General features: G+C 51.8%; 1 protein-coding gene across 8 annotated transcripts in view; it reads left to right on the top strand.

The window, feature by feature from the left end:
• Window positions 1–27,748, top strand: part of ACOT7 (acyl-CoA thioesterase 7) — a 103,837-nt gene that overhangs the window by 51,756 nt on the left and 24,333 nt on the right. For 4 of the 8 annotated variants that reach the window (XR_008996857.1, XM_036925394.2, XM_057499660.1 and 1 more), the window contains 3 exons: window positions 1,506–1,620; window positions 6,480–6,566; window positions 27,625–27,741. Coding sequence is in view for 6 of the 8 variants with exons in the window: in XM_036925394.2 (XP_036781289.2) it covers window positions 1,506–1,620; window positions 6,480–6,566; window positions 27,625–27,741 (319 nt within the window). In the remaining 2 variants the exon portion in view is untranslated. The remainder of the gene's footprint in view (window positions 1–1,505; window positions 1,621–6,479; window positions 6,567–27,624; window positions 27,742–27,748) is intronic. The other 4 variants (XR_008996858.1, XM_057499658.1, XM_057499659.1 and 1 more) reach the window with 3 other exon arrangements.

Below are 27,748 nucleotides of genomic sequence, written 5' to 3'. Positions count from 1 at the left end.
GAAGATTTATGAGACCAGAACGACTGACTTTTTAAAAAAAATCTCTTTAAAAGGCATTTCTTGAGGACACTTATCAGCCACGAGTTTTACTTGACAGGCATAGCGCAGACTGTACCTGTACAGTCACCACCTTGGATGGCAGAACATCAGGAAGTAGTTTATTTATGGAGGAAAAGGTTAAATTATCCACCACAGCTTAAGCAGTGCGTAATCTGTTTCCCTTGCCCAAACCACTCAGCGCCTTCCTCCTTCCCCTCGGAGATGGGCTCTCTAGCCCGCGATCGTGCTGATTAAGCTGCAGGGTCGTGTTCAGACCCTGTGCAACTTTGGAGCAGAGCCAGAAGCAGGAAAATCAGACGTTTACAACAACTAGCCTTGGAAAGAAGTGGCATTGTCACCGGAAGGGAATCTGCTCACACACGCGAGGCTTGGGGGGCGAGGGGGCAGGAGGGTCCCTGAGCCCGGGGTTTCTCCATGGCCTCTCCCGAAAAAGCTGGCAGAGCAAACGAAGGGGCAGAAGTCGGGGAGCTACCCAAAAAGTGAATGGCCAGGCAGGACCTGCAGGGTGGGCCGTGGCTGTGGGGGCTGGAAGGGCGCGGGCTCCTGGGGGAAGCGAGCAGTCAGAGCACCCGCGGGCCCAGCGTGGCCCTCCCTAAGCGGTCCCATGAGGGGCGGGGTGTGCCCTACACTGGGCCGGAGGACGGTGAAGGTGGCCGTGGGGTCAAGGGAAAAAAGAACCGTTGCTGTCACGTCAGAAACCCAGCACTTCCCCTGTGCCTCAAGGGCTCTGGAGCCCAGTTTTTAAGCCAAGGTTTATATTTGCATTTGTTTTTGACCTCTTGGGTCCATACCCCTGTGATACGTGAGGAGAGCTTCACTGGGCTGCCTGTGCCTCTGGCTGGGGGTCAGCAGAGCGAGGGTGTCGGGGCACTTGGGGACCCCGCCCACCCCATGCCTTTGGTGGAAGAGCGGGCCCAACCCTCCTGGGGCTGCCCTGATTCTGTGGTTCTGTGTCCAGCAGTGAGTCCTGGGAAGGAAGGGAGCAGGTGTAAGATGATACTGGGCTGAGATTGCCAGTGTGATAGCTGTTTTAATAGTGAGAACCTGGAAGCAGGTAGATGCCTGTGTATCAGACGGGTCATGTAAGTCATGTTCGGTGATATGTTGATCCAGCGGGGGAAAGGAATACTGTTACTTTTAATCGTCACACACAGCCTGGTAGAACTTTACATATATATGTGGGCATAAAAAGGAAGGATATAGAGCATACGTTTGACCCAGGCTATCTCTGGGGTGGGACTATATGAGATATTCACCACCCTCTGTGTTTTTATTATTTATATGAAATATGTACTAGAAAAAGGGTAGGTTCAGTTATAAAGAGGTGGGCCGCACAAGGAGAAGCCGCCCCGTGGGAGCCTGGAGGCTCAGCTGTGCCTGGCCAGGGAGGGCACTGGGCGGAGGGCGTACGGCCGCCAGCCTGACCCTGGCTGTGTCCCCCGCAGTACTCCCGGCAGGGGCAGGAGGAGGAGGGCCGCAAGCGGTACGAGGCCCAGAAACTGGAGCGCATGGAGACCAAATGGAGGAACGGGGACATTGTCCAGCCCGTCCTGAACCCAGGTAAAAGCCAGGGGGTGCGTGCGGGTCTTCCATTCGCCGGCACGTGTGGAACTCAGTGTGTTTGTGAACGTCGTCATCTTGGGGACTAGTGCCCACACCTCCTGCACTGTCTCCTGGGACCAGGCCTTCTGGGTGCCCGGGGGTAATGTCTCCTTTGCCCTCTGCCATATGAACCCCTTCCTAGTAACTCAGCCAACATAATGGGATGGCTCAGCAGGGCCCTGGAGGGCCCCACACATGTGAAGGGCTCCCCATCCAGGCAGAGGGTGCACGCTGGGGCAGAGGGGCTCCTGGCTGTGGTGCAGGGACCCCAGCCTGGGGTTCAGGGGCACATGTTGGTACAGGGGGTGCTCTCCATGTAGAGTTTGCTGGTGTGGCAGTTTTGATGGGGTTTCCAGCTCACAAAAGCCAGACAAAATGGCAGCAGCTTTCCTGCCTTGCTCTTCACAGGATGTGGCTCAGCCGTGGCCTTGGTGAACAGGTTCCGCCCACTGGGCTGTAAGCTCTACAGGGTGCACGGGCTTCCTCTCGGGCTGCATCCTCCCAGGCATTTGTCCTGCCTTCAAGCCCATGGTGGTCCAGCTTTGGCTAAAGTCCATCCAAAACCCTAGGCAGGTCATGGGATGTTTTCCCTCCAGACAGGACCTCAGAGCCCTTAACCAGAACTTCCCTGGTGCTCAGACGATTCAGGACAAGGTCTCTGGGACGACTGTCCCCATCAGGACTTGGTGAGCCTTCGGGAGGGTGGGTCTCCCTGGTAATGTGCATCACCCCTCTGCACACACTGGCCACATTTCTCAGCGTGAGGGCGTACTGTGAGCCTGTCTGCCCTCTGTGATGGCCCAGGCCCCTGTGGCGAGGGTCTGTTCCATGCCTGGCTCCACAGGGTGACACCTCCGGGCCCTGGATGTGGTAGTGTTTGAGTTCCTGATTTGGTTCTCGGTAGCTATCTGGGGACCTGCCCCACGCCCCCCTGCTCGGTGCCATCGGTGTTGTCTGCTGTTTGGCTTAGGTAGTATCTTTGTGCATCAGTTCCTGGAGGGGCCCAGGGGGTGGCCTGGATGGCAAAGTCCCCAGAATGTAGCCTGTTGGGGGGCAAGTCCGCTCTGCTGCCACCCACCAGCTGCTGATGCCATGACAGGAATTGCGGAAGATGGCTGCTCAAGGGCAGAGCCCAGGCGGGAAGCGGGATTTCACGTGGCAGCCACACATAGTGAGCACAGAAGGGCTGTGAGGGAGCAGGCCAGCGGCCAGAACCCCCAGGGACGGGACGATTCTGGTGCCGATGAAACTGCCCTCCCGAGCTGCAGCCACATGCAGTCCTGGTGCAGCCGAGGGCCCTCCAGCCAGAAGCATCTCAGGTGCTCAAGCAGATGAGGGCACTCCCTCCCGCAGAGGCCACTCACGGCAGACAGCCCTCAGACCCGAGCTCAGAACCTGCGTCTTAAATCACTGTGGGGCCCGAGAACAAATAAAGAATATCTTGAGTTTGCAAGTAACTACTTAAGGCCCAGTCCACCTGAACTCCAGTTTCCCTGCTCTGTGGCCCTTTGGCAACCACTCAGTTTGAAACCCCATGTGGAGGAGCATCAGGCAGTCTGGGAGGTGACCGCTGATGCTTAGGAGCCCCCGGGTACTGGCCTCCGGGTCGGGCCACCCTCATGTCACCAGCTTGGGGCTGCTGCACAGGCTTTTGGTCTGCAGCCAAATATAGAACGGACCTTTCTTCATCTGCAGCGTGTCCCAGTTACACCGTGGCCCAGCGGGTGGGCTTACTCACCAGTGGGGTCTTCCAGGGCAGGGTGGGCCACCCTTTCTGAGCACCTGTCCAGGCAGAAACAGGAGGGTCATCCTTGTCAGAAGGCTTTGGCATGGTAGAAACACACAGCCGCGGGGTCTGCTCAGGAACCCCTATGCTGTGGGTGTTGCCCATGTCTGTCAGAAGAGGTGGTGCTGGACATCGAGATTGGTAAAGAAGAAATTAAACTGTCACTATTTGCAAATTACATGATACTGTACATAAAAATCCCTAAAGAATGTACCCCAAAAGTACTAGAACTAATAGCTGAATTCAGCAAAGTTGCAGGATACAAAATTAATACACAGAAATCTGTGGCTTTCCTATACACTAACAATGAACTAGCAGAAAGAGAAATCAGGAAAACAATGCCATTCACAATTGCATCAAAAAGAATAAAATACCTAGGAATAAACCTAACCAAGGACATGAAAGACCTATACCCTGAAAACTACAAGACATTCTTGAGAGAAATTAAAGAAGACATCAATAAATGGAAATACATCCCTTGCTCATGGATAGGAAGAATTAATACTGTTAAAATGGCCATCCTGCCTAAAGCAATCTACAGATTCAGTGCAATCCCTATCAAAATACCAATAGCATTTTTCAATAAATGAGAGCAAATAGTTCTAAAATTCATATGGAACCACAAAAGACCCGAAATAGCCAAAGCAATCCTGAGAAGGAAGAATAAAGCAAGGGGGGATTACACTCCCTGACTTTAAGCTCTACTACAAAGCCACAGTAACCAAGACAATTTGGTACTGGTACAAGAACAGACCCATAGATCACTGGAACAGAATATAGAGAGCCCAGATATAAACCCACGCATATGTGGTCAATTAATATACAATAAAGGAGCCATGGATATACAATGGGGAAAAGACAGCCTCTTCAACAACTGGTGCTGGCAAAACTGGACAGCTACATGCAGGAGAATGAAACTGGATTATTGTCTAACCCCATACACAAAAGTAAACTTGAAATGAATCAAAGACCTGAATGTAAGTCATGAAATCATAAATCTCTTAGAAGGAAACATAGGCAAAACTCTCTTGAATATAAACATGAGCAACCTTTTTCTTAACTTATCTACTTGGGCAAGAGAAACAAAAGCAAAAATGAACAAATGGGACTACATTAAAGTAAAAACTTCTCTACAGCAAAGGACACCATCAGCAGAACAAAAAGGCATCCTACAGTATGGGAGAATATATTTGTAAATGACATATGTGACAAGGGGTTAATATCCAAAATATATAAAGAACTCATATGCCTTAACACCCAAAGCAAATAACCCAATTAAAAAATGGGTGGAGGATATGAACAGACAATTCTCCAAAGAAGAAATTCAGATGGCCAACAGGCACATGAAAAGATGCTTTACATCTCTAATTATCAGGGAAATGCAAATTAAAATCACAACGAGATACCACCTCACACCAGTTAGGATGACCAGCATCGAAAAGACTAAGAACAACAAATGCTGGCGAGGATGTGGAGAAAGGGGAACCCTCCTACACTGCTGGTGGGAATGTAAACAAGTTCAGCCATTGTGGAAAGCAATATGGAGGTTTCTCGAAAAACTAAAAATAGAAATACCATTTAACCCAGGAATTCCACTCCTAGGAATTTACCCAAAAGAAACAAGATCTCAGATTCAAAAAGACATATGCACCCCTATGTCTATCGCAGCACTATTTACAACAGCCGAGATATGGAAGCAACCTAAGTGTCCATCAGTAGATGAATGGAAATGGATAAAGAAGATGTGGTACATACACACAATGGAATATTATTCAGCCATGAGAAGAAAACAAATCCTACCATTTGCAACAACATGGATGGAGCTAGAGGGTATTATGCTCAGTGAAATAAGCCAGGCGGAGAAAGACAAGTACCAAATGATTTCACTCATTCGTGAAGTATAACAATGAAGCAAAACTGAAGGAACAAAACAACAGCAGACTCACGGACTCCAAGAAGGGACTAGGGGTTACCAAAGGGGAGGGGGTGGTGGAGGGTGGGTGGGGAGGGAGGGAGAAGAGGATTGAGGGGCATTATGATCAGCACACATAATGTGTGAGGGGGTCACATGGAAGGCAGTGTAGCACAGAGAAGACAAGTAGTGACTTTGGCATCTTACTACGCTGATGGACAGTGACTTCATGCCATGGAGTATGGGGGAGATTTCGTAATATGGGTAATTGTAGTAACCACAATGTTTTTCATGTGAAACCTTCGTAACAGTATATATCAGTGGTACCTTAATATAAACAAACAAACAAACAAATAAATAAAGTCAGTCAGTCAGTCAGTCTTTGCGACAGGCTGCCAAAAAAAAAAGAAGAGGTGGTGCCAAGCTGTGGTACCCAACTCCCAGAGATGGGGCCTTGCTGCCTGTTTTGGTGGGATGCAGTCCCTTGCAGCTTTGTCAGCCGAAGCTCTGGGGAGGATGAAGGCACCCAGCACTGTGGGAGTCGCCAGGCAGGAGGGAGCGGCTGGCACGCTCTGGGCAGGCCTCCCTGGGTCTGCTCGGGGTCTGAGGGCTGGCAGGAGTCCCTGGTTGAGGTCCAGAGAGGCCAAGTCTGCAGCGTCTCTGTCGGTTCCAACTCTCTGCCTACCATTGTGTTCAATAAAGTGTAACGTTAAACCTTTGAGAGGTTGCGTAATAAATTGCTCAGCGCCTGTTTACAAAATTGGGAATGAAAGTCGGACGGAAGATACTCTTAACAGAGGGTCACATGCAACCCTGGGGGCTTATAGCCACCGGCGGCTGCCCGTGGGTTGGGGCAGGGCCTTGCTGGGGACGCTGGTGTCCCCAGGGAGTAACGCCAGGCCCACTGACAGAGTGGCTTCTTAATCCTCGAAAGCCTTCCCCTTCACCAACGCAGCAGAGAGACCGGCTTTCCTTGGAGAAATCCCGAGTCCATGGCGGTCGATGCCTCCTGTGGCCGTGGTGGCCTTGCAAACGTCGGGGCAGTGTCCGCGTCTCCAGACGCTGAGCCGAGGGCATCCCTGTGTCCCGCCGTCTAATCTCTCTGCTTTGGAATTCCAGAGCCGAGCACGGTCGGCTACAGCCAGTCCAGCCTGATCCACCTGGTGGGGCCGTCCGACTGTACCCTGCACGGCTTTGTGCACGGAGGTAAGAATCAGCGACCCTCGCCGTCCCTTCCCGTCTGCTGGCTCCTTCTCAGTCCCCCAGGAAGCCATGCTGCCGCCTGACCCAGTTTAGGCTCTTGTGTTTCATAAAGTATAAATTTAAACTTTTAAGAGGTTGCATAACAAGTTACTGAAATACTGTCGGCGCCTGTTTTTAAATTGGAAATGAAAGTCAGATGGATGACTAGCTTAACGGAGGGTCACGTGCAGGCCTGAGCGTGTGTAGCCAACAAGGGGTGTAGTGGCTGCCTGGGGGTCAGGGCAGCGCCTTTCAGGGTATAATGATGCCACCAGGGAGTAACAGTGTGACCCACCAACAAAGAGTGCCTAAGTAGAAATGTTTTTGCCTCTGATATTTGTATTTATTTCTTCCTTTGGTCAGATTCTACCTCAACGCAGGCCTTGAAATTCCTACCTTGGGAAACATGGCTGAACACAAGGAGACGTAGCTCCAGGTTCATAGAGGGACACTTAATACTATGTAATTATTTTTTGTGATTTAGGGAAAATATAAGTGTACAGGCACTTGCACAATGCTATTCATTTGCACTCTTATTTCTACTTGCCCAGAACACAAAACTCTCCTTTCTTTTCCACTCAGAAATCTCCTATTCGTTCTTCAAAACCGAGCTTAAATGGTACTGCTCCCTGCAGGGTTACACTGATAATTTTACCAGGGGAGGCCTCAGGAGTCCACCTGATTCTTTGTGTTGGCTCCAGGGCCTCACACAGAGTCAAAGAGGCACTTTGCATAAGTTTGTTCCATGAATGAAAGTTGCAAGTCACACTGAGAAGCTTGGGATAATGAATGGCCCCTGGGCCTGTCAGAATCACAGAGAGGACCCTGATTTGTGATATATTTTTTAAGTTTATTTATTTATTTATTTATTTATTTATTTTTGTAAATAATTATTTTTTATTGAAGGGTAGTTGACACACAGTATTACATTACATTAGTTTCAGGTGTACAATGTAGTGATTCAACATTTATATACATGATAATTCTAGGTACCAGCTATCACCATACCAAGTTGTTACAATATTTTGACTATATTCCTTATGCTATACTTTACATCCTGGTTACTTATTTATTTTACAGTTGGAAGTGTGTACTTTTTTTGTTTGTTTGTTTGTGAGGGCATCTCTCATATTTATTGATCAAATGGTTGTTAACAACAATAAAGTTCTGTATAGGGGAGTCAGTGCTCAATGTACAATCATTAATCCACCCCAAGCCTAATTTTCGTCAGTCTCCAATCTTCTGAGGCATAACAAACAAGTTCTTACATGTAGAACAAATTCTTACATAGTGAATAAGTTACATGGTGAACAGTACAAGGGCAGTCATCACAGAAACTTTCAGTTTTGCTCATGCATTATGAACTATAAACAGTTCAAATATGAATACTCATTTGATTTTTATACTTGATTTATATGTGGATACCACATTTCTCTCTTTATTATTATTATTTTTAATAAAATGCTGAAGTGGTAGGTAGATACAAGATAAAGGTAGAAAACATAGTTTAGTGTTGTAAGAGAGCAAATGTAGATGATCAGGTGTATGCCTGTAGACTATGTGTTTCTTTGGTAGTTTTTTGATTACCGCTTCAATTTCATTGCTGGTAATTGGTCTGTTTAGATTTTCTGTTTCTTTCTGGGTCAGTCTTGGAAGGTTGTATTTTTCTAGGAAGTTGTCCATTTCTCCTAGGTTTCCCAGCTTGTTAGCATATAGGTTTTCATAGTATTCTCTAATAATTCTTTGTATTTCCGTGGGGTCCGTCGTGATTTTTCCTTTCTCGTTTCTGATACTGTTGATTTGTGTTGACTCTCTTTTCTTCTTAATAAGTCTGGCTAGAGGCTTATCTATTTTGTTTATTTTCTCGAAGAACCAGCTCTTGGTTTCATTGATTTTTGCTATTGTTTTATTCTTCTCAATTTTATTTATTTCTTCTCTGATCTTTATTATGTCCCTCCTTCTGCTGACCTTAGGCCTCATCTGTTCTTCTTTTTCCAATTTCGATAATTGTGACATTAGACCATTCATTTGGGATTGCTCTTCCTTTTTTAAATATGCTTGGATTGCTATATACTTTCCTCTTAAGACTGCTTTTGCTGTGTCCCACAGAAGTTGGGGCTTAGTGTTGTTGTTGTCATTTGTTTCCATATATTGCTGGATCTCCATTTTGATTTGGTCATTGATCCATTGATTATTTAGGAGCGTGTTGTTAAGCCTCCATGTGTTTGTGAGCCTCTTTGCTTTCTTTGTACAGTTTATTTCTAGTTTTATGCCTTTGTGGTCTGAAAAGTTGGTTGGTAGGATTTCAATCTTTTGGAATTTTCTGAGGCTCTTTTTGTGGCCTAGTATGTGGTCTATTCTGGAGAATGTTCCATGTGCACTTGAGAAGAATGTATATCCTGTTGCTTTTGGATGTAGAGTTCTATAGATGTCTATTAGGTCCATCTGCTCTACTGTGTTGTTCAGTGCTTCCGTGTCCTTACTTATTTTCTGCCCAGTGGATCTATCCTTTGGGGTGAGTGGTGTGTTGAAGTCTCCTAGAATGAATGCATTGCAGTCTATTTCCCCCTTTAGTTCTGTTAGTATTTGTTTCACATATGCTGGTGCTCCTGTGTTGGGTGCGTATATATTTAGAATGGTTATATCCTCTTGTTGGACTGAGCCCTTTATCATTATGTAGTGTCCTTCTCTATCTCTTGTTATTTTCTTTGTTTTGAAGTCTATTTTGTCTGATATTAGCACTGCAACCCCTGCTTTCTTCTCGCTGTTGTTTGCTTGAAATATGTTTTTCCATCCCTTGACTTTTAGTCTGTACATGTCTTTGGGTTTGAGGTGAGTTTCTTGTAACAGCATATAGATGGGTCTTGCTTTTTTATCCATTCTATTACTCTGTGTCTTTTGATTGGTGCATTCAGCCCGTTAACATTTAGGGTGACTATTGAAAGATATGTACTTATTGCCATTGCAGGCTTTAAATTCATGGTTACCAAAGGTTCAAGGTTAGCCTCTTTAGTATCTTACTGCCTAACTTAGCTCGCTTATTGAGCTGTTATATACACTGTCTGGAGATTCTTTTCTTCTCTCCCTTCTTATTCCTCCTCCTCAATTCTTCATATGTTGGGTGTTTTGTGCTGTGCTCTTTCTAGGAGTGCTCCCATCTAGAGCAGTCCCTGTAAGATGTTCTGTAGAGGTGGTTTGTGGGAAGTAAATTCCCTCAGCTTTTGTTTGTCTGGGAATTGTTTAATCCCACCATCATGTTTGAATGATAGTCGTGCTGGATACAGTATCCTTGGTTCAAGGCCCTTCTGTTTCATTGTATTAAATATATCATGCCATTCTCTTCTGGCCTGTAGGGTTTCTGTCGAGAAGTCTGATGTTAGCCTGATGGGTTTCCCTTTATAGGTGACCTTTTTCTCTCTAGCTGCCTTTAAATCTCTTTCCTTCCTTGATCTTTGCCATTTTAATTATTATGTGTCTTGGTGTTGTCCTCCTTGGGTCCTTTTTGTTGGGAGTTCTGTACACTTCCATGGCCTGATCGATTATTTCCTCCCCCAGTTTGGGGAAGTTTTCAGCAATTATTTCTTCCAAGATACTTTCCATCCCTTTTCCTCTCTCTTCTTCTTCTGGGACCCCTATAATACGGATATTGTTCCTTTTAGATTGGTCACACAGTTCTCTTAATATTGTTTCATTCCTGGAGATCCTTTTGTCTCTCTCTATGTCAGCTTCTATGCATTCCTGTTCTCTGGTTTCAATTCCATCAATGGCCTCTTGCAATTTATCCATTCTGCTTATAAACCCTTCCAGAGTTTGTTTCATTTCTGCGATCTCCTTTCTGGCATCTGTGATCTCCTTCCGGACTTCATCCCATTTCTCTTGCGTATTTCTCTGCATCTCTGTCAGCATGTTTATGATTCTTATTTTGAATTCTTTTTCAGGGAGACTGGTTAGGTCTGTCTCCTTCTCTGGTGTTGTCTCTGTGATCTTTGTCGGCCTGTAGCTTTGCCTTTTCATGGTGATAGGAATAGTCTGCAGAGCTGGGACGAGTGACGGCTGGAAGGACTTCCCTTCTTGTTGGTTTGTGGCCCTCCTCTCCTGGGAGAACAGCGACCTCTAGTGGCTTGTGCTGCGCGCAGACAGGGCTTCTGCTTCCTGCCCGGCTGCTATGGAGTTAATCTCCGCTGTTGCTGTGGGCGTGGCCTGGCTCGGGCAGCTGCTCCAAAGTGGTGGAGTCGCGTTGGAGCAGGAGCTGCTGGGAGGCTATTTATCTCCGCAAGGGGCCTCCCTGCTCCCTGCAGCCCAGGGGTTAGGGTGCCCAGAGATCCCGGATTCCCTACCTCTGGATTAAGTGTCCTGCCCTGTCCCTTTAAGACTTCCAAAAAGCGCTCGCCAAAACAAAACAGCAAAAAAAAAAAAAAAATTTGTCGCTTGCTTTTCTTATGCCCTCTGTCGCCCAGCCTCCAGTGCCTGCTCACTGTTCTTGCTGCCCTTTTTTCCTAGTATCGAGCGCCCTGCACTCTGGCCCGGATGGCTGGGGCTGGGTGCTCGGCAGCCCTGGGCTCCGTCTCCCTCCCGCTCTGCCTGCTCTTCTCCCGCCGGGAGCTGGGGGGAGGGGCGCTCGGCTCCCGCGGGGCCGGGGCTGGTATCTCACCCCCTTCGCGAGGCGCTGGGTTCTCTCAGGTGCGGATGTGGTCTGGATATTGTCCTGTGTCCTCTGGTCTTTAATCTAGGAAGAGTTGTCTTTGTTATATTTTCATAGATAAATGTGGTTTTGGGAGGAGATTTCCGCTGCTCTACTCACACCGCCATCTTCTGATCCCCTTTTGTTTTATTTTTAACTAACACTCTGTGTGCGTTCCTTTTTTTAATTTCATGATTGTTTTCCTCTTTCAACTAAGCCCTGGCTGCAGTGCTTTCCATCCGATTAACTTAGGTCCTACCCAGGGGAAGCTCTCTTGTATAACAAACAGCCATCAACATTGTGGCTATCAGAGTGTCTTTGTACCCTGACACCAGCCATGAGCTTGTGCAGTGTGGCCCCATAAGCTTTCTTGTCTCTTCTTCACCAACCCTTTTTGCCCTCCTTGAAGTGGGGGGACAGCCCTGTCTTCTCAGCCTAATCATCCGAAGCCCAGGATTCTGTAGCTGCCAAGAATTGTCTTTGAGCTGCATAGAGCTCCGTTGCACCTGGACTCTATGAAACTGCACCAGAATTTTTGCTTATTTTGTCCACACGCTGGAAGTTGACTAACATCATGGCACCTCCACCATCTCCATCTCCTTAATGAGAAGTCCACACTCTTAAGCACAGTGTGGTGTCTTCATGTGCTGAAGGGCATCGGTGAGGCGCAGGGAGGGGGCGAGTCATGGAGATCTAGGGCCCGTGGCGAGCCAGGCTCATCCACCTAAACCTGAGTAATGGAGCCTCGGATGCTTCACTGGATACAGGCACATTTTTTAAAGAAGTGTGTACAGTGGCTTTATAAGATTTAATGCCTATTTGAGTAGGGATTCTGTGCCCACAATTTTTAAAAAATGCCTAGTAATTTTACCAAACCTAATCATCTGTTATGGTGCCTAGTAACACTCTAGGAGCAAATGAACAAAATAAACACATGCTGAAAACAACTGAGAACTACATTACTGTGTTTTCCTAAGTACAGAGGATACTCTCAGTAAGCATGGGGTCGCCGGTCATTTTAATCACAGTCTCCTCTACACTGTGATTCAGCAGCTACCAATCTCGGGAGGAAGTGGTGAGCCGGGCTGAGATGGGTGCTGATTTGGCTTTTATTCAGTAATTCTGTGCCAAGAATTGAACACTACTCCCCCATCCCATTTTCTGTGATTTTCACACATTGGATAGTCTTGATCGCGAAGCCTGCCTCCAACACCGCCTCGTAAAAATCACACAACACAGCTAATGGCAATGCAGAACCGGAGAAGGATGGATCTGGTGTGGTTGGAAATCCCAGGTGGGATCCAGTTCTCCAGCCAGACGCTGGGTCTTCCTGCTTTCCTGGGTCCAGAACGTGCTCCGTAAACCCACGGGAAATTCTGGCTGCGGTTCTGAGTTTAAGAGCTTCTGTGCAGAAGCGCTTGCCTGGCTTTTGGCTTCAGCCTTCCCTGAGCTCTGAGTGAATAATACACGGTCCTCCCTCCACTTGAAAGCACTGGGGTCTCAGCCCAAAAGAGGCTGAAAGTTTCCCCTCTGCCCTCCTGCCCCTTGCTGCTCCTCCATGTTGGTTGTGCAGCCTGAAGGGGTGGCCTGGCAGATGTCTCTGGGGGGGGTTAGGGTCATGCAACAGTCATGACCTTTATAAACTCACCTGGACATACCCGTCTTCGACAGAAACACTCAGTATGATTAGGAATTAATGGCATTTCCTGAACACGATACGGTGCAGGTACCTGAGCCCTGAGGTGAGCATCTTACTCAAGCGGGAGCACCGAGGACCTTCTCCTGAGGTTGGGAATACAGCAGGAGGCCCTCTCACTGCCAGGTAACATTGTTTTGGAGATTTTTGTCACTACAGTTAAACAAGAGGGAAAAATTAGAGGTGCAGGGATTGATTGAGAAGAAAGAAGTAAAACTGTTTCTCTGCCTACAGCACAGGAACATTTCTGGGCAACCTGAGAGGTTCTGGGGTGAAAACAACTCAGATAATTAAATATTTCAGTAAGATAGCAGCATGTGAAATGGATAATCACAAAAGCTCACCTGAAACAGGAAAATTACTTTTCATTGTTTTTGTTTGCAGATATGTTTGTTTCCTAAGGTGTTTTTTGTGTCATTTTCACTATATCGTGAAGCATCAGTTTTTAGCAATTTGGTAAAAAAGTGGTTGTTTTGGGGCCTGTTCATTTGATTCATCTTAAAGGGCTTGTTCTTTCTGTTGGTTCCTGAGATGGTCTTCGCTCCAGTTTCTTTCCTCTGGTACATCCTGGCCTGTCCCTCCGTCAGCCGTTTTCATGTGGGTTTCCCAGGCCAAGAAGGAGTGTCACTGCTCCTGACCAGCCAGATGGTGACAGGGCACATGCTTCCCAGATCCAGGAACACTGTGGACAGACCTCTGCTGAGGGAGGCTCCCTGGGGGTTGGCCCAGGGCCGCTTGGGGTGGACCCCAGAGGAGTCTTCCATTTAAATTCTTTACCTCTGAGCTTTTAGCTGCCTTATATTTTTTCTTGGTCATTATGAAGCTTTTTAATTCATTATTGTAAACCGAAGTGTTCTTTGGAAATGTCCAAACTGACTTCTGACAAAGCGCCGCTACCCTGTCCTCCTTCCCTACTGCATTTGGCTTCCGGCAGCTGCCCCAGTACCTCTGGTGCGTGCTCAGTGCGTCTTCTGGTTGGTCAGTCCCGGATGCTGTGTAAACACCTGCGGGGCAGAGCCAGGTAGAGTGCTAGGATGCACACGTGGGGCTTTGTTACCATGCTAGCCCCGTGCCTCTATTGCCGTTTGCCTGCCCGACGGTTCAGTGCATGTTCCCCGGCTGCGCCCGCCTTCTGCCTCCCTCCAAACTGCTCCTGGAACGTCCTTTGCCTCTCACATGAGTCAGGACTTTGATTTTTCTCTTGACAGTTTGGGGTAAGACGTCCTCCGGTGGCTTGCTATGAAAGGTAATATATTAACCAGGTTTTATTTATTTATTAGTCAACTGTGTTGATGAGGCCCCCAGACAGTGGCTTCAGCATGAGCCATGATTGTGCTGTCCTGGGTAACGATGCAGTTGGGAGAGGCCGTTCCGTGATGTCAGGGACCCGGGCTCCTTCTGCGGTCCTGCCATCCCCAGGGGCCACCCGATGGCATGTCACTGCATCGGTGTTCCAGCCCAGAAGGCATGGTGGCACACTCAGGGAACTTGTGCACTCTCCTTCTTGGCCTGACGTAGGGAAATGGGCCACTCTGCTGGTGGACAGGCAGGTGGGGGTTGCTCTAGAAGAAAGGGATTCGGGTGTTGGAGGGATTCTCTGCCGGGGGTGAGAGGGGAGTTTTCTAGACTTTGAGTGGGTAAAGCATTTCCTAGCTGAGTTTGGTTTCCCCCAGGCTGAGGTTTCTGTTCAATCCAGGCACTGTAGGTCGTGTCCCTTCTCTGCCTGTCCCTCTAACCCAATCTTTACTACTCACTCTTGCCTCCAGCCAGGGCCCATTGCTGATCTCCCAGCCAGCCAACTTCTTGTTACTTTAAGTGCTTTTCTGAAGAGCAGGTTGTGTGGTTTGTAGCATCTGGGCCTTTCTCGCTGGTGATTTAAGACCCGCGCCCGTGCCGCTGTTCAGTGCTGCAGTTGGCAAGCCCTCCCTCTAGAGCTGCTGCTCCAGATTGCTGGGCCCCTTCCCGGCGTGCTGAGGCCTGGGAGGGGCCCGAGAACCTGCATTTCCACCAAGCGCCCCTGTGACTCTGGTGCTGCTGGGCTGGGGACACACTGAGGACTCCTGCTCCCCAGAGGCGTTCCTGCCGCGTGTGTTTCAGACCTGATTTCTGCTGCTCTGGGCCCAGCCCTCCACGCTGTCTCAGCAGACGCTTACCTCTCGTATACTGAGAAATTGGAGTTTCGCCCTTGGCGAGCCTCTGAGACTTCTTGCTCCATCTCAGAGTTCCTTCCTCTGCAGCTGTCCGTCCGTCCCTCCCTCCTCTTTTGTAGAGCTGGCCCTGCTTTGGGCTGCGGGGCCTCTTGCCTACTTCTGGGTTCTTGCCCCACCGGCCGGCTCATGCTTTGCCTCCAGCTAATGGTGCTGTCCTCTAGCCCAAGGCGAAGCCATGGTGTTGGTCTCCACCTTCCCGAGAGGCTGTGCATCGGTGGGCGCATCCTTGCTGCCCACTAGGATCACTCGGGCTCTCGAGAATACAGATGCCCAGGGGCCCTGGACCAGCTGGACCAGACGCCGTGGGAGGCCCTGGTGTCCATGGTCTCTCAAGCTGCCCACGCGGTTCTGACAGACAGCCTGGGTGGCCATCTGCTACGGTCTCCTGACCCTGGAAAAGAGGGCGCAGCTGGGGGATAGTGACTCTTGCTTGAATCTAGTGCCCAAGTACTTCCCACCTTCCAAAAATATTTCCCAGTTCCGAAATCTCCTTGTTTTCTTCCCAGGTCTCCTTGAGCAAGCAGCCGGGTGCCCTTTAGACTAACTATTTAAAGAAACTGGGAGGAGAACCCTGTTCCTATGGTGAATTATTGTCTTCTTTTAAGTACCCTGTGAAAGACCCCAAGAACTGGGGCAGGAGGGCAGCTCAGGAACTTTTCCTCGAGGAAGACATGCCAGGGGCATGTCCTGGGTGGGCAGCCGGGACCACCTCTGTTGGCCGGGGCCTGCTGGCCCTCCCAGCGCTCCGCTCGCCTCTCGGGAGCTGGGGCAGTCTGCTTTGCGGCCTGGGAGGGGGGCTGGCTGGGCCCTCCCCCGGGGGTGATCTGGACCACGGTGGTTCCCTCTCCAGCGCCAGCATGTATCCTTAGGGTGTGAGAGGAATGGACGTGGGGGTTCTGTTTTAGGGAAGTATCCCAGTGTTGGTCATATTTGATTCTGATACAGACTTCCTCCGCTGAGAGACGGGACAAGGCAGTGAGCTGAGGCTAAAATGGTCCCGAGGCAGCTCCTTAGCCGTTCCTGGGCGCCTGGGCCCTCCCCCTGGGGGCTCTGATGCGGCACGGCCGGCTGGGGGCTGTGCCTTCGGCAGTGACTGTCCCGGGCAGTTCTCACGATCCAGGGCTCTCAAACTCAGATCGGGGTACACTTAAATCTCAACACCTCCAGCAACATGTCCTCGCTCCGCCTGCCCCCGGCCTCGAGCACTGGCCTCCACAGACCCTGCCATCCCAGAAGGCCCCGTCTGGGTTCCATGCCCCACACTCCAGGTCCTCAGCCCTGCCCTTCTGTGGTGACACAGATGACAGGTCCCACCCTGAGGGGCCTCAGTGAGTCAGCTTCCAGCTGGTCTACCCAGTCTGGGGAGGAGGACTTCAGGGGCCCTCCTGAGTGGCAGGTTGTTGTTCCCCTGAGGCCGGTGCTGGCCCTTCTCCCTGACTCCCTTTTTCCTCCTGGTGCCCACCCAGCCCGTCGCCTCACTGACCTCCTCCATGCGGCAACCCGCAGATTTTTTTATATCCTGCTCAAATGTCACCCCCAAGCTCCAGTGGCCAATGGGAACCTTCATTGGGATAGTGGCCCCATGGACCTGATGTTTCTCTTGATTTCCCCACTTGCCCGTTTTTTATAACCTCTGAAGCTCTTGTGTGAACTGTGCCCCGTGTGGCCTCCCCAGGCCTGACTGTGTCCTTTTCTGTAGGGGAACCGGGGGGACAGATAAAATGAAAATACAGGGAGATAGCCAGCATGCAGGGAGTGCTGGAAGGTTAGTTACTGTGATCCTTTCTCTTGTACTTCATTAGTTTTATTGATTGCAGACACAGAGGCAATGTTCTCCTCCACAGAGAACACATGCTTTTCTCTCACGTCCTGTGGGACATTAATAAATGTGACCGTGTAGGTGACCCCAGGAGCATTCGATCATGAATTCCACAACATGGGCCCTGCTGAGCCTGAGCATCCATAAAAGAACTTAACGAGCTAGAAGTGAAGAAACACTCCCCCACGTAATGCCTGCCTAGGAAAAAGTGAGGCCTGCATTTCTAAATTATCCAGGAGGCGAGAATGCTTCCTATCAAGACTAGTCTGGGTTTGGCTAAAGCTGTTCTCGGAGACAACGTGGGTAACTTGGAGCTCACAAGTTATTTATTTAAAAAAAAATTAAAAATACCAAAGTGTTGGAACTGGAAAAAGCGGCTCAAATCCACCCACGGTGAGGCAGGGGGAGGACTCGGGCAGGAGCCAGTCTGGCTTTGATTCCTCCTTGGACCCCAGGCCTCCCGCTGTCCCTCCTCGCCGTCCACACACTGTTCCCTCACCCCTTCCAAATCCTCACAACCTTAGAACCAGTGAATTTTTAGCCATTAGAGCCTTTTCCACTTGTCCTGTCTCCTCCCGCCTGGTCGCCAAGTCCTGGGCCCCATCGCCTCAGGGGTCTCCCCTCCCAGGGCCCCCATGGACCCCAGATCAGCCTCGGCAAAGCGTGGCTCTGCCTGTGGCCCTCACACCACGGCCTCCGTGCCAGCCCCTTGCGCACCCCCTGACTGCTTCCCCTGAGCGTGCCTCTTGCTTTTCTGCCTTTTTCCTTGTTCATCCCAGTCCCCTGCCCCCACCTGTGCCTGCCAGCCCAGTTCCGCCCCGCCCCGCCCCCGGCGCCCCTCAGAGCCCCTCTGGCCCGGCCAGAGCAGCTCCCGTTTTCCTCAGGAGCCAAACCCTTTGGGCTCAGCCAAGTTTCAGCCTCTCTGCCTCCGACAACAGCGGGATGTTCTCAGCATTTGTCTCCTGGAGGTTCTGGCCCTTCTCATCCTTTCCTGCCTCCTTTCCAGAGCGCCTGTGCACAGAAGGAGCTCAGTGACTGTCCGCTGAATGAGTGAAAGAGGTCATCTGGACAGGGGGGTGTGAGTGGGCGCAGCCAGATGGCCCTGTCCTGAGCCGCTACCGGCTCTTCTGTGAGAGTCGTGGGCAGTGAGTCCACGTGGCTCCAGAGTCCTCGGCTGGCGGGCAACGCGCCTTTCCCGTGTGGGACGACTCTGGCCTGTGCTTCACGGCAGCCTGCAGGGGGCTCTTCCGGCCTGCCTGGCCCCGCCCTGGCCCTTGGTTTGGGGGTGAGATGGTCACTGGCCTTTGCGGGAAGGAGTCTGCCTATGCCGGGGGCCTGGCACCAGGGCCTTGGGTGGATGCAGGGAGCGGGGAGCGGTGGCTGGCTCCAGTCACAGGGCTGCAGATCAGTTTGTCGTAAGGACCCCCACCCCCACCAGGTCAAGTGGAGATCCGGGGGAATCCCGGCTGTGCTGGGGGCCCTGATTTCCAGGCTCCTTGACTCTGCAGTCAGTCCACTTGCTTTGGAAGAAGAATGAAATATCTACTGCGTGAAACCTGTATCAGTCGGGGTCACCAGGCTCTGCTTGTCACACTGTCCTTGGTGCCCTTGGGTCTGTCCTGGCAGATGCTGTCTCCCAGGGGCACCAGCTGAGGCCAGCCATGTCTTCCAGCCCCTGCCCCACTCTCCCCTTTCCTGGCCACTTCGGGGAGCTGTCTGCGCTTTGCGCCCTCGTCCCCGTCATGTCCCTTCCTGTTCCTGCCCTTTATCTGCATCCTACCTCTGTGCCAGGTGCCTGGGGACCACATCCTTGTCCCCTGCACTCCCTCCCTCCTGCCTCCCTCCAGACCTCGTCTGGCCTCATGCAGCCCTGGATTCTGGCTGCCACCTCTGGACTCCCAATTTGGTGTCAGACATGCGCTCCTTGCACCCACATCCTGTTTGTCCCAGCCTCCCCTCTGCAGGGGTGGCCTGGCCATCCTCCGGGAGTCCAGCCAGAATTCCTGTGGCTGACTGTGTCGGCTCTCCAAGTCACTGTCAGCCAGTCCCTTGGTCCCTGCCTCCAGGACACGCCAGAATCTGGGTTCTCGCCGCCTTGCCACCGCCTTCGGGTCAGCCTATCGCCATATGATGGCCTCTTACTCCTCCCCCACCCTCCCTGACCTCCCCGGTCTCTTGCCAGCACAGCAGCCTCACGGGGCCTTTAGAGTAGAGGTCAGACCAAGCCAAGCTGCTGCGGACCCTGCCGCGGCTCCCGTGCCCTCCACGCTTTATTGGTGCCACTTCTTCCCCTGTGGGGTGCTCTGGGGTCTTGTCTTCCCAAACAGCCCTCATGTCCTGGGACACTTGGAGCGCACTTCCGCCTGCTGCTCCCTCTTCCAGGGCTGCTGTTCCCCTGACAACTGCACGGCTGCTTTTCTTCAGGTCCCTGGAGAAGAGGTGGCCTTCCCTAAGCACCTGTATGAACTGGACCCCATCTGACCCTGCTTAAAACCTTGAGTCCAGAGCCCCCATCTCGCCTTGACAGATGCTTTCCCGTGGGCTGGCTGCCCCCACCAGGCTCACAAGGTGGGCACTGTTGTGCCTACTGCCACACGCCCAGCACTGGAACGGGGCTGGTGCTGAGCAGACCTGGACTAGCAGGAGAGAAAGTGGCCTGGCATGGGATGGGCCACAGAACAGCAACAGGCGTGCGTGGGCCAGCCCCACCTGAGATGTGGGGACACAAGCCTGCTCTTCCAGCGAGCCTCCACGCAGATGTCCAGCAGCCAGGCAGCTGCACATGGTGGCCAGGGGCCCCAGGCCTGGGACTGCACAGCTTAGCCGGGACCCAGAGGGAGAGGCAGGAGGAGCAATGGCAGGCCCGGCAGGAGGGCGGCTGGAGTGCCCTGGCAGAGAGGAGCCTGGCGGCCCAAGCGGAAAGTCCAGGAGGCGAGGTGCGGGTTAGGGCTTCCGCCCAGATGCCCTTCTCTGCTTGGTCTTCGTGGGGCAGTTGTGAAAGAGCAGTGTTTTGCATCTGTCAGAGGAGTTGATGTCACTGTGCAGGGCAGAATAAGAAACAAGCCCCTTTCCAGTCCTCTGACCTTGTTAGCTGGAGGCCCCCTGGCATGGTAGACGGTGTGTCCAGCCCTTGGTCAGGGGAGAAGAAAGAGGAGGCAGGTAAGGCCTATTTTTACCTGAAGAACTCCTGGTCCCATGGGGTCAAGACGTGAGCGAGCGAACGCTGGTTTGGACGCTAGTTTCTTTATTACAGATCTGAGAGCGCGTTAGGTGAGAGCCCCATTCCTTCCAGTTCATACTTTCTAAGAATCTTTGCTTTTGAAAGCGTTTTCTGTAGCTACAGTGCCACAGAGCAGCTTTGTGTCCATCCAGGAGGCGTCAGGCACTCAGGGCAGCCTGTGGGCTCTGGGTATAACCCTGAAGCCCCAGATGCTGCCAACTGGCTGGGACCATGGTCCCTCCTGCCCTTGCTTGGCTGGCCCTGGGCTCTGTGCCTCCCAGGTCAGAGGACCCTGCTGACTTCCCACCCACACTGGTCCTCTTGACAGCCCCCTCCTGCTAGGCACATGTGGCTCTGGGGCCCTGCTGGCCATCAGTCTTCTCTCTTCCAGAAATGAGGAGCATTTGAACTGAGAAACCCGGTCTAGCAGGAGAATGTCCTTCTCTCCAAAGGTGCTGGGTCTGTTGTTTTTGGTGCTGTGTACTATTTTGCTTTTGCTTCCTCTTCGCTGCAATCGTTAGGGGCAAATGTGGCAGATGCCCCCTAACAGCATCTTTCCTGTTCAATACCATGAGCGTAGAATTCTTAAATACCAGCCTTCAACCCTTGACTTCAGTCTAGGCTCCTTTGCGGAAACTGACACCCACCGGATTGGTTCCCGGCCTTCAAAGACACAGCCTCGCCTTGTCTGACTGCAGGCCGAGGCCGCAGCCTCCCTCTGTCGCCTTTCCCAGAGTGGGGAGCAGGGAGGGGGCTTGGGGGTGACCATTACCCTTGGTCTTCATAGCAGCTGGGGCAGGAACCCACCTGCCCTGCTTTCCCTGCTGCCTTGCTTGAAACAGGGCAAGGGCTGATCTGTGAGCAGATCTGTGACCTTTCCAGGTTCCCTGATGCCGAGTGTGTGGGACGAATATGGCCAGGCAGCCTTGCCCCACGCCCTGCGTCTGCGATGCTCCCAGCATGTGGACCAGGGCTCAGCTGGGCCGAGGCTCCCCCAGAGTTCCCCCTTTTGATATTTCAACATTAGAAACCCAGCAGCCTTACTGCACTGTGCATTAATTGCCAAAAATGATCCTTAGTACCTACCTTAGTTAATACTCCTCTGCTCTGGATCCTGGTTCACAGAGATGCCCACAGGTACACTGGGGACTGGGGAGGAAGAAGCTAGGCAGTCCTGGGGGGCTGTCGCTCACTGGTTCTTAGAATAATCCCTTGTAATTACTGAAGGGGGGCTACTTAAAATAAGACGAACTTACTATCGTTTTCTTAACATAGGAGGCTGGCACCCACGCTCCATCAGTTGGGATTAAATATAGAAATGGGGGCATCTCGGATCGCCACCCACCGTGCAGTTGGCGGCCTGGGCTCTGAGCTGCTAACTGCCGTTTTGGGTTTGGAGGCAAGTGTGACCCAGTCAGGCCTGGGAAAATAAAATAAAACCTCTATTTTTAAGCCAGTCAACGTGTTGTCAATACTTAAAAAAAAACCTGTAAGAAGCTAAATGTTAGATTCAAAAATATCTTTGGTGCCCGCTGTTTATCTGTATGTTAGTGGCCAAGCAAGTCCTTCGGTCCCCCCGTCACTCCTGAAATGAATGCGGTAGCCAAGGACGGCACAGCCTGCAATTTTGTTGTCACCTATTAAATGGCGAGTCTTGGCTAACGAGGACAGCACCCGACAGACTGTAATTTGCCAAAGTTATTCCTCGTTGGCAGCAGCACCTATTGTACCTAAATGGGAAGGAAGTGACGGGGTTTTCCAGTGGGAACCTTGAAGCAGGCATTTTTGAGGAAAACTCAGATACTTGATAGTTTTAAAGTGTAAAAAAGTGAGGGAGAGATGGTGACTTCCAGTGTCAAAGAGAGCTGGTGGCTTCCTCTGGTGAGGCACTGGGCCCCGGGGGCAGAGTTAGGAGGGGACCAGTTATAAACCAGGCAGCTGTGTTTCTGGGGTTTTTGCGTCTTTTAGACAAAATATACTTTTGTCAATTGACATATTAATTGTAACGTCTCTACAGTCATAAATACTGTATTTTTTGGGAATAATATTTACAAACATGTCACAATGGGATGAGAGTATGTGGATTTTTAATGATCTTAGTTCTGTACCACACGATCTTGTCATTTTCCCTTAGGAACAGAGTGTCTCAGAACCGCCCCATGCAGTGATATGTCCAGGGTCGTTCCTCACCAGGAAGAGGGGAAAGAGGGCTGGAACAGTGTTTTCCGATAGCATGCCCTGGTGAACACACAGGCTTTCGGCCTGCAGGAGCAGCAGGCAGGTTTCCAGCAAGGCTTGCCTTCCTGGCAAAGGTTTCTGCCACCAGCTCTGATCCACGGCTCCCCTCAGCACTGCAGGGCCTGCGAGCCCCCCTTTCCAAGACCAAACGCTAGAGCTTTGGACAGGAAGTGTTTCCACTGAGTGAGCCCTAAAAGCTACCTTGCTATCACTTCCCTTTGACCCTCCCATGGCCTCCCTGATAACAGGCATGAGGGGCGGTCTCCCGCCTACCATCCTGACCTGGGCACTGGAGGTCCGTGACCTCAGTTGGTGCGTCTTGGCCATTTCCATGTAACGCCAATGTTTCATATCAGGTTTGCCGCTAACCCCAGCTCCTTCCCAGTCCCCTGGCTCACATCTGTGTGCTGGCTGTTGGGGTCGGGAGCGGACCGTCTCTTGAAATGCCACTCTCCAACAGACACGGCAAGATGATTTTGAATGTCGACTTTGTTATGCAGCCGGGCCCCTAGCTCGCCTGGCTTTGGGTTTCTGTGGCTTCGATGAGCAAGGCCTTCCTGCTCGCCTGTGACTGATGTGAACTGGGTTGCTGCCCAGAGACGGGCCCCACCTCCCTATGCGAGCAGCTTCTGTGGGTTGATGGGGATCTGGAGGGGGCGTCCCTTCATTTAGTCATTCATTCAGCAAGTCTTTCCTGAGCGCTGAATGCCAGGTTCCGACCTGGGCAGGGTCATGGACAGCGAGGCATGTCCCCACCCAGTGCCAGCTTCCCCATCACATGGGTATACATGGTCTGGGGGTACTGTACGCGGCTGCTCATGTCTGTGCCCCTGTCTGCCCTGGGCTCAGTGCCACCTGGCCAGCTCACGCTTTGGACCATGCATATTTTTAGTGACTGAGAAGTCCCTGTGGAATCTCCACCAGCGTTTTGGATAAATGGGACAAAAGCTCAGTTTGAAGGAACTGATTGTGTCTCCTTGCTTGGCAGCTGCTTTTCAGGACAAACGGGCTAATTGTACGTTCTCTGTGCATTCTAAGCACCAGTCCAACTAAGATGCCTTCTGAGATGCCTTCTTCCTTTCCTACCTCCTTACCCTCCTCCCTGCCCCCAGCTGGACCCCTGCATGACACCACCTGGTGGCCTGTGGGTGCTTGGGGTCCATGACCCCCCACCCCCCCACTATATTCTAACTTTACTGCCACCCCCACCCTGCTGTGGTCTTGAGCTGTCTTTCCCATCATCATATGTCAGAAATTCCGCTTGGACTCTCAGTATTGCACGTCCTGGACTGAGAGGCAGTGGGGTTTGGCTTCTGGTGCTCTTGGCCAGGACTGGGTCCCACTCTTCCCTGAACAAGTGCTGGGTCTGTGGACGCATGTCTCTCTGCCCCTCTGCTTCCTGCCTTGAGAAATGGAGACTGTAACGTGTCTACCTCACAGGGACACCGTCCAGGGAGAGTCAGTGTTTGTCGGGAGCCTCCCCTGGAGTGGGTATCTGGGACATGTCAGTACACAAAACAGTTCTCTCGCATGAGTGACTGTGGGGTGCTTGAGCAGGGAGCGCCGGCCACCTCTCCCCCCTCGGGGTCACTTCTCTGTGGCACATGTGCGTGGCTGTGGCTCCAGTCTCCTGCGCCAGACTTCAGTGCCTCCTTTCTTCAGTTTCTCTCAAAGCCCCATGTGTCTGTGTCATTTGTCCTCAGGAGGGCCTGCCATGCCGAGTGTGTGGCGTCTCCACCTGCCCAGGAGCCGCCGCGCAGTGCACGTTCGCCGTAGCTCCTGGGTCTCTGAAGCGCCCTCGCCGTCTCCCCCACAGTGGCCCCTAGAATCCTTTGTCATCGTTCCTGTGTTCTGCTGTCCCTAGATTCTGGCCTGGCATTTCCCTAACGTACGTTGTCAGGATGGTGATGCTCCCTGGCAGGTACGCCCTCTTGACTACATCGGGCTGAAGGGGCTTTGTCTGGCCACCGAGGGAGTTTGTTTACTGCCCACGGGGTATGTCTATGGGAAGATGCCTTCTGAATTCCAAACCAGCAGCACCCCCTGACCCCATGTGTGAGCAGGGGTCGCCTGTCCAGCTGTTGAAGCGACTCCATGTCACACGAGGCAAACCCACCCAGGAGAAGGCCGTCTGTGGGCTGCCACTCCCTCTGTGCACCTTACCCCCACCCCCACACACACACTCAGAGCCACAGCCACATCCGGAGGAGGGCTGTGGTTCTCACACCCGCTTCTGTGCCCTCTGCGTTTAGCACTTGGCGAGGTGGGGCCATCTGTCCCTTGGGCCCCACCTCTGTCCCCTGAGCGAAGTGTGTGGCTCTTGCTCAGCACGTTTCTTGGTATGCTAACACACCTCCTTCCTTTTCTGTGTATCCACCCGACCTCGGATCTCTTCCCAAGTCCCTCATTAAATCAGCGTCCACTAGTCCCGTCTCAGAATGAAAGCCGCCACTACTGAGCTGCGTGGGGCTGGTCCCCTTGCTCCTCGTGGCTGTCTGCGTGTAGGTGCTGGCACCTCTTCTACCTTGCAGATGCGGGACCTGAGGCTCACAGGGCGATCTGCTGCCCAGAGGCCCCAGCCAGGCAGTGCTCATGGCGACCGGTGTTCGTGTCCCCCCACCTCAGCAGGGTCTGACTCCAGAGGCCCCCTCTGAGCCCCCGGGGGATGGGGCCGAGCTCGCACCATGGTGAGGCTGATTCCGGGGCCGAGGCGGCGATGCTGGCAGTCGGTGCTGGCGCGCAGGGACGGCCAGCCTGGGTGCTGTTGTGTGTTGTCACCCTGGAGTCCCGGGCTAGGAACTCGGCTGACGGGCCTCTGCCCTGCCTTTGTTGAGGCCCCTTGCTGTGGGTAGTCGGGCCGGGAGGGCTCGCGGTGGGCTAGGCAGTGCTGCCGTGCCCTTGTCCAACAGCCACTCAGCCCAGCAGAGACGCCTCACACAGCAGAGCTTGACCCCTCGTCTCAGAGCTTTGAGCACCAAGCTGCGAACTCAGGGGCCCTGCCTGCTGCCTCCCCCAGCCTCAGAGCCTTGGGGGTGAAACCTGGCCCTCGTGATTCTTCCCTCCCAAAGAGCTCTTTTCCCCACATTTCATTCACACCCTCTAGAATTGGACCTCTGTGTGACTCTGGGCCCTTGTTGCTAACTTGAAAAATGGGGGTGCCCACACCCTCTCACATGGGTTGAACACATTGATGCACCCGTATCTCTGAAAGCGCATTTACAATGGCGAGTGCCGGCCGACTGTCCTGCCTCCCCGCCCCCACTGCCTCGTTCTTAACCATTAGTCAGCAGATCTTGCCCAAGAGAAAGTCTTACTGATAAAAGCATAGTTGTTTTTTTCTCCAGAATACTAATTTTTCTTTAAAAGCAGAACAACCGTTTTATCTGGAAATGCTCAAATACACGCAAAAGTGGAGAGAAAAGTATGCTGACCTCCCAGGAAGCCCCCAGGTAGCCCTCTCCCAGCAGGGCCCCCCGCCAATGTCTCCCACAGTCCTCTGTGGTAGAGTCTTCAGCTACACTTGTATAATACTCTGGGGCTTCTGTTCTTTTCTAAGTTTTTTTGTCTTCTGTTTTCCACACACAGTAAAGACAGTTTTAATTAATCTGCAGTGTTTAAAAATTGGTAGATTCCTCATAAACATGTGGGTTCCAGGCTTCTCTTACAACACTGAAGGCTGGTGGCTCAGGGCCCCCGTTCCTGGGGGTGGGGCCGGCGGCAGGGGCTGAGTCAGCCTCTGTCCTTAGAAGGGTCCCCGCCAGCCACCCCTCTTTCCCACACCACTTGCCTGGCCCTGCAGGCATTTGAGTCTGCAGTAAGCCCTGCCCTAAACACAATTCCCTCTGCACCTGGCTTTCATGAGGGGCACACAGTCTGTTTTCCTGCATCCCTCTGGATTCTCAGAAATTATTCTGTGTCCTGGGGTGAATGTACATAACTTTATAAAATTTCTGACAGCTCTTAGGTTGGTCAGTATCACTTTGCTGTTTTTATACGTCAAAAATGGTTGAACATGGGTGATTTCGTGTAGTCCAACCCAGTAAGATATATGGCTCCAAGTCATAACTATGGAATGACAAGTGTGATACTGTGTCATGTGGGGGCGGGACTGGGGGTGGGGTGGCGAGCATCAGGAAACGTCTGCGGCCTGAGGTTTAAAAGACTCCTCGGCTTCCTGTGAGCCTCCTTTTCCTGCTTTATTTATATATGAGCTTTGTTGAGACACAAGTCACAGGCCATATGCACCCGTTACAAGTCATTGATTTTTTTTTTACAGCCATCACCACAGTCACTTGTGGGACGTTTCATCACCCCAGAGAGAAACTGTACCACGAGCAGTCACTCCCCACCCTCCAATCCCACAGCCCCGCACAGCCTTGAAGCCACTTTCTGTCTCTGCATTTGCCTATTCTGGACGTCTCGTATGCATGGAATCCAGTGATACCTGGTCTTCTGAGTCTGGCTTCTGTCCCTCGACTCGGGTTCTTGGGGCCCATCCCCACTGTGGCTCACGTCAGGGCTTCGTGTCGCTGCATTGCCCAGCGGGGATTCCACTGTGGACACACCACGCTTCCTTTGTCCCTTCTTCCGCTGGTAGACATTTGGGTTGTTTCCACTTTTGGCTATTCTGAATCATGTTGAAATCTGTGTATAAGCTCTCCTGTGAACATTTGTCTTTATTTCTCTTGGGTGTGTACCTGGGAGTGGAATCGCTGGGTCATATGACTGTTTCACCTTTTGAGAAACTCCAAGCTGTTTCCAACGCGGCTGCAGCAGTTTCCCTCCCAGCCAGCAGGACACAGCTTTCTGATGCTTCCACATCCTCACACTTGTCATCTGACTTTTGACATAGCCATGCCAGTGGATATTGTAACAAAACTTTCCTGGCAGGATAAGATACCTGTAGAGGTTAGGAAACGGACCTTCATTTTGTTAGCAGCCTGGAACATCAGCCTCGGCCATTCTCAGACACTCCGGAGGAAGCCAGGTTTACGGCCTGAGCTCCGGCCTGCCTGTGCCATGCGCTCTGCACCTGGCACTGACTGTGGCCCCCGCTGGACCCCGGGGGTGGAAGGCCTTGTTTTCTGTGACCCATCTCCAGGGGAAATAGTCTCCCCTCCCCCCTGCCTAATTTGCCACGTGCCCCTTCTCCGCACAGGTGTCACCATGAAGCTCATGGATGAGGTGGCCGGGATCGTGGCTGCGCGCCACTGCAAGACCAACATCGTCACAGCTTCTGTGGACGCCATTAACTTTCACGACAAGATCAGAAAAGGTAATGG

This window comes from Manis pentadactyla, chromosome 4 (genome assembly GCF_030020395.1).
Source record: "Manis pentadactyla isolate mManPen7 chromosome 4, mManPen7.hap1, whole genome shotgun sequence".
Classification (NCBI taxonomy): Eukaryota; Metazoa; Chordata; class Mammalia; order Pholidota; family Manidae; genus Manis; species Manis pentadactyla.
The sequence above is the reverse complement of the archived record's forward strand: the minus strand, read 5'-3'. Positions and strand labels throughout refer to the sequence as shown.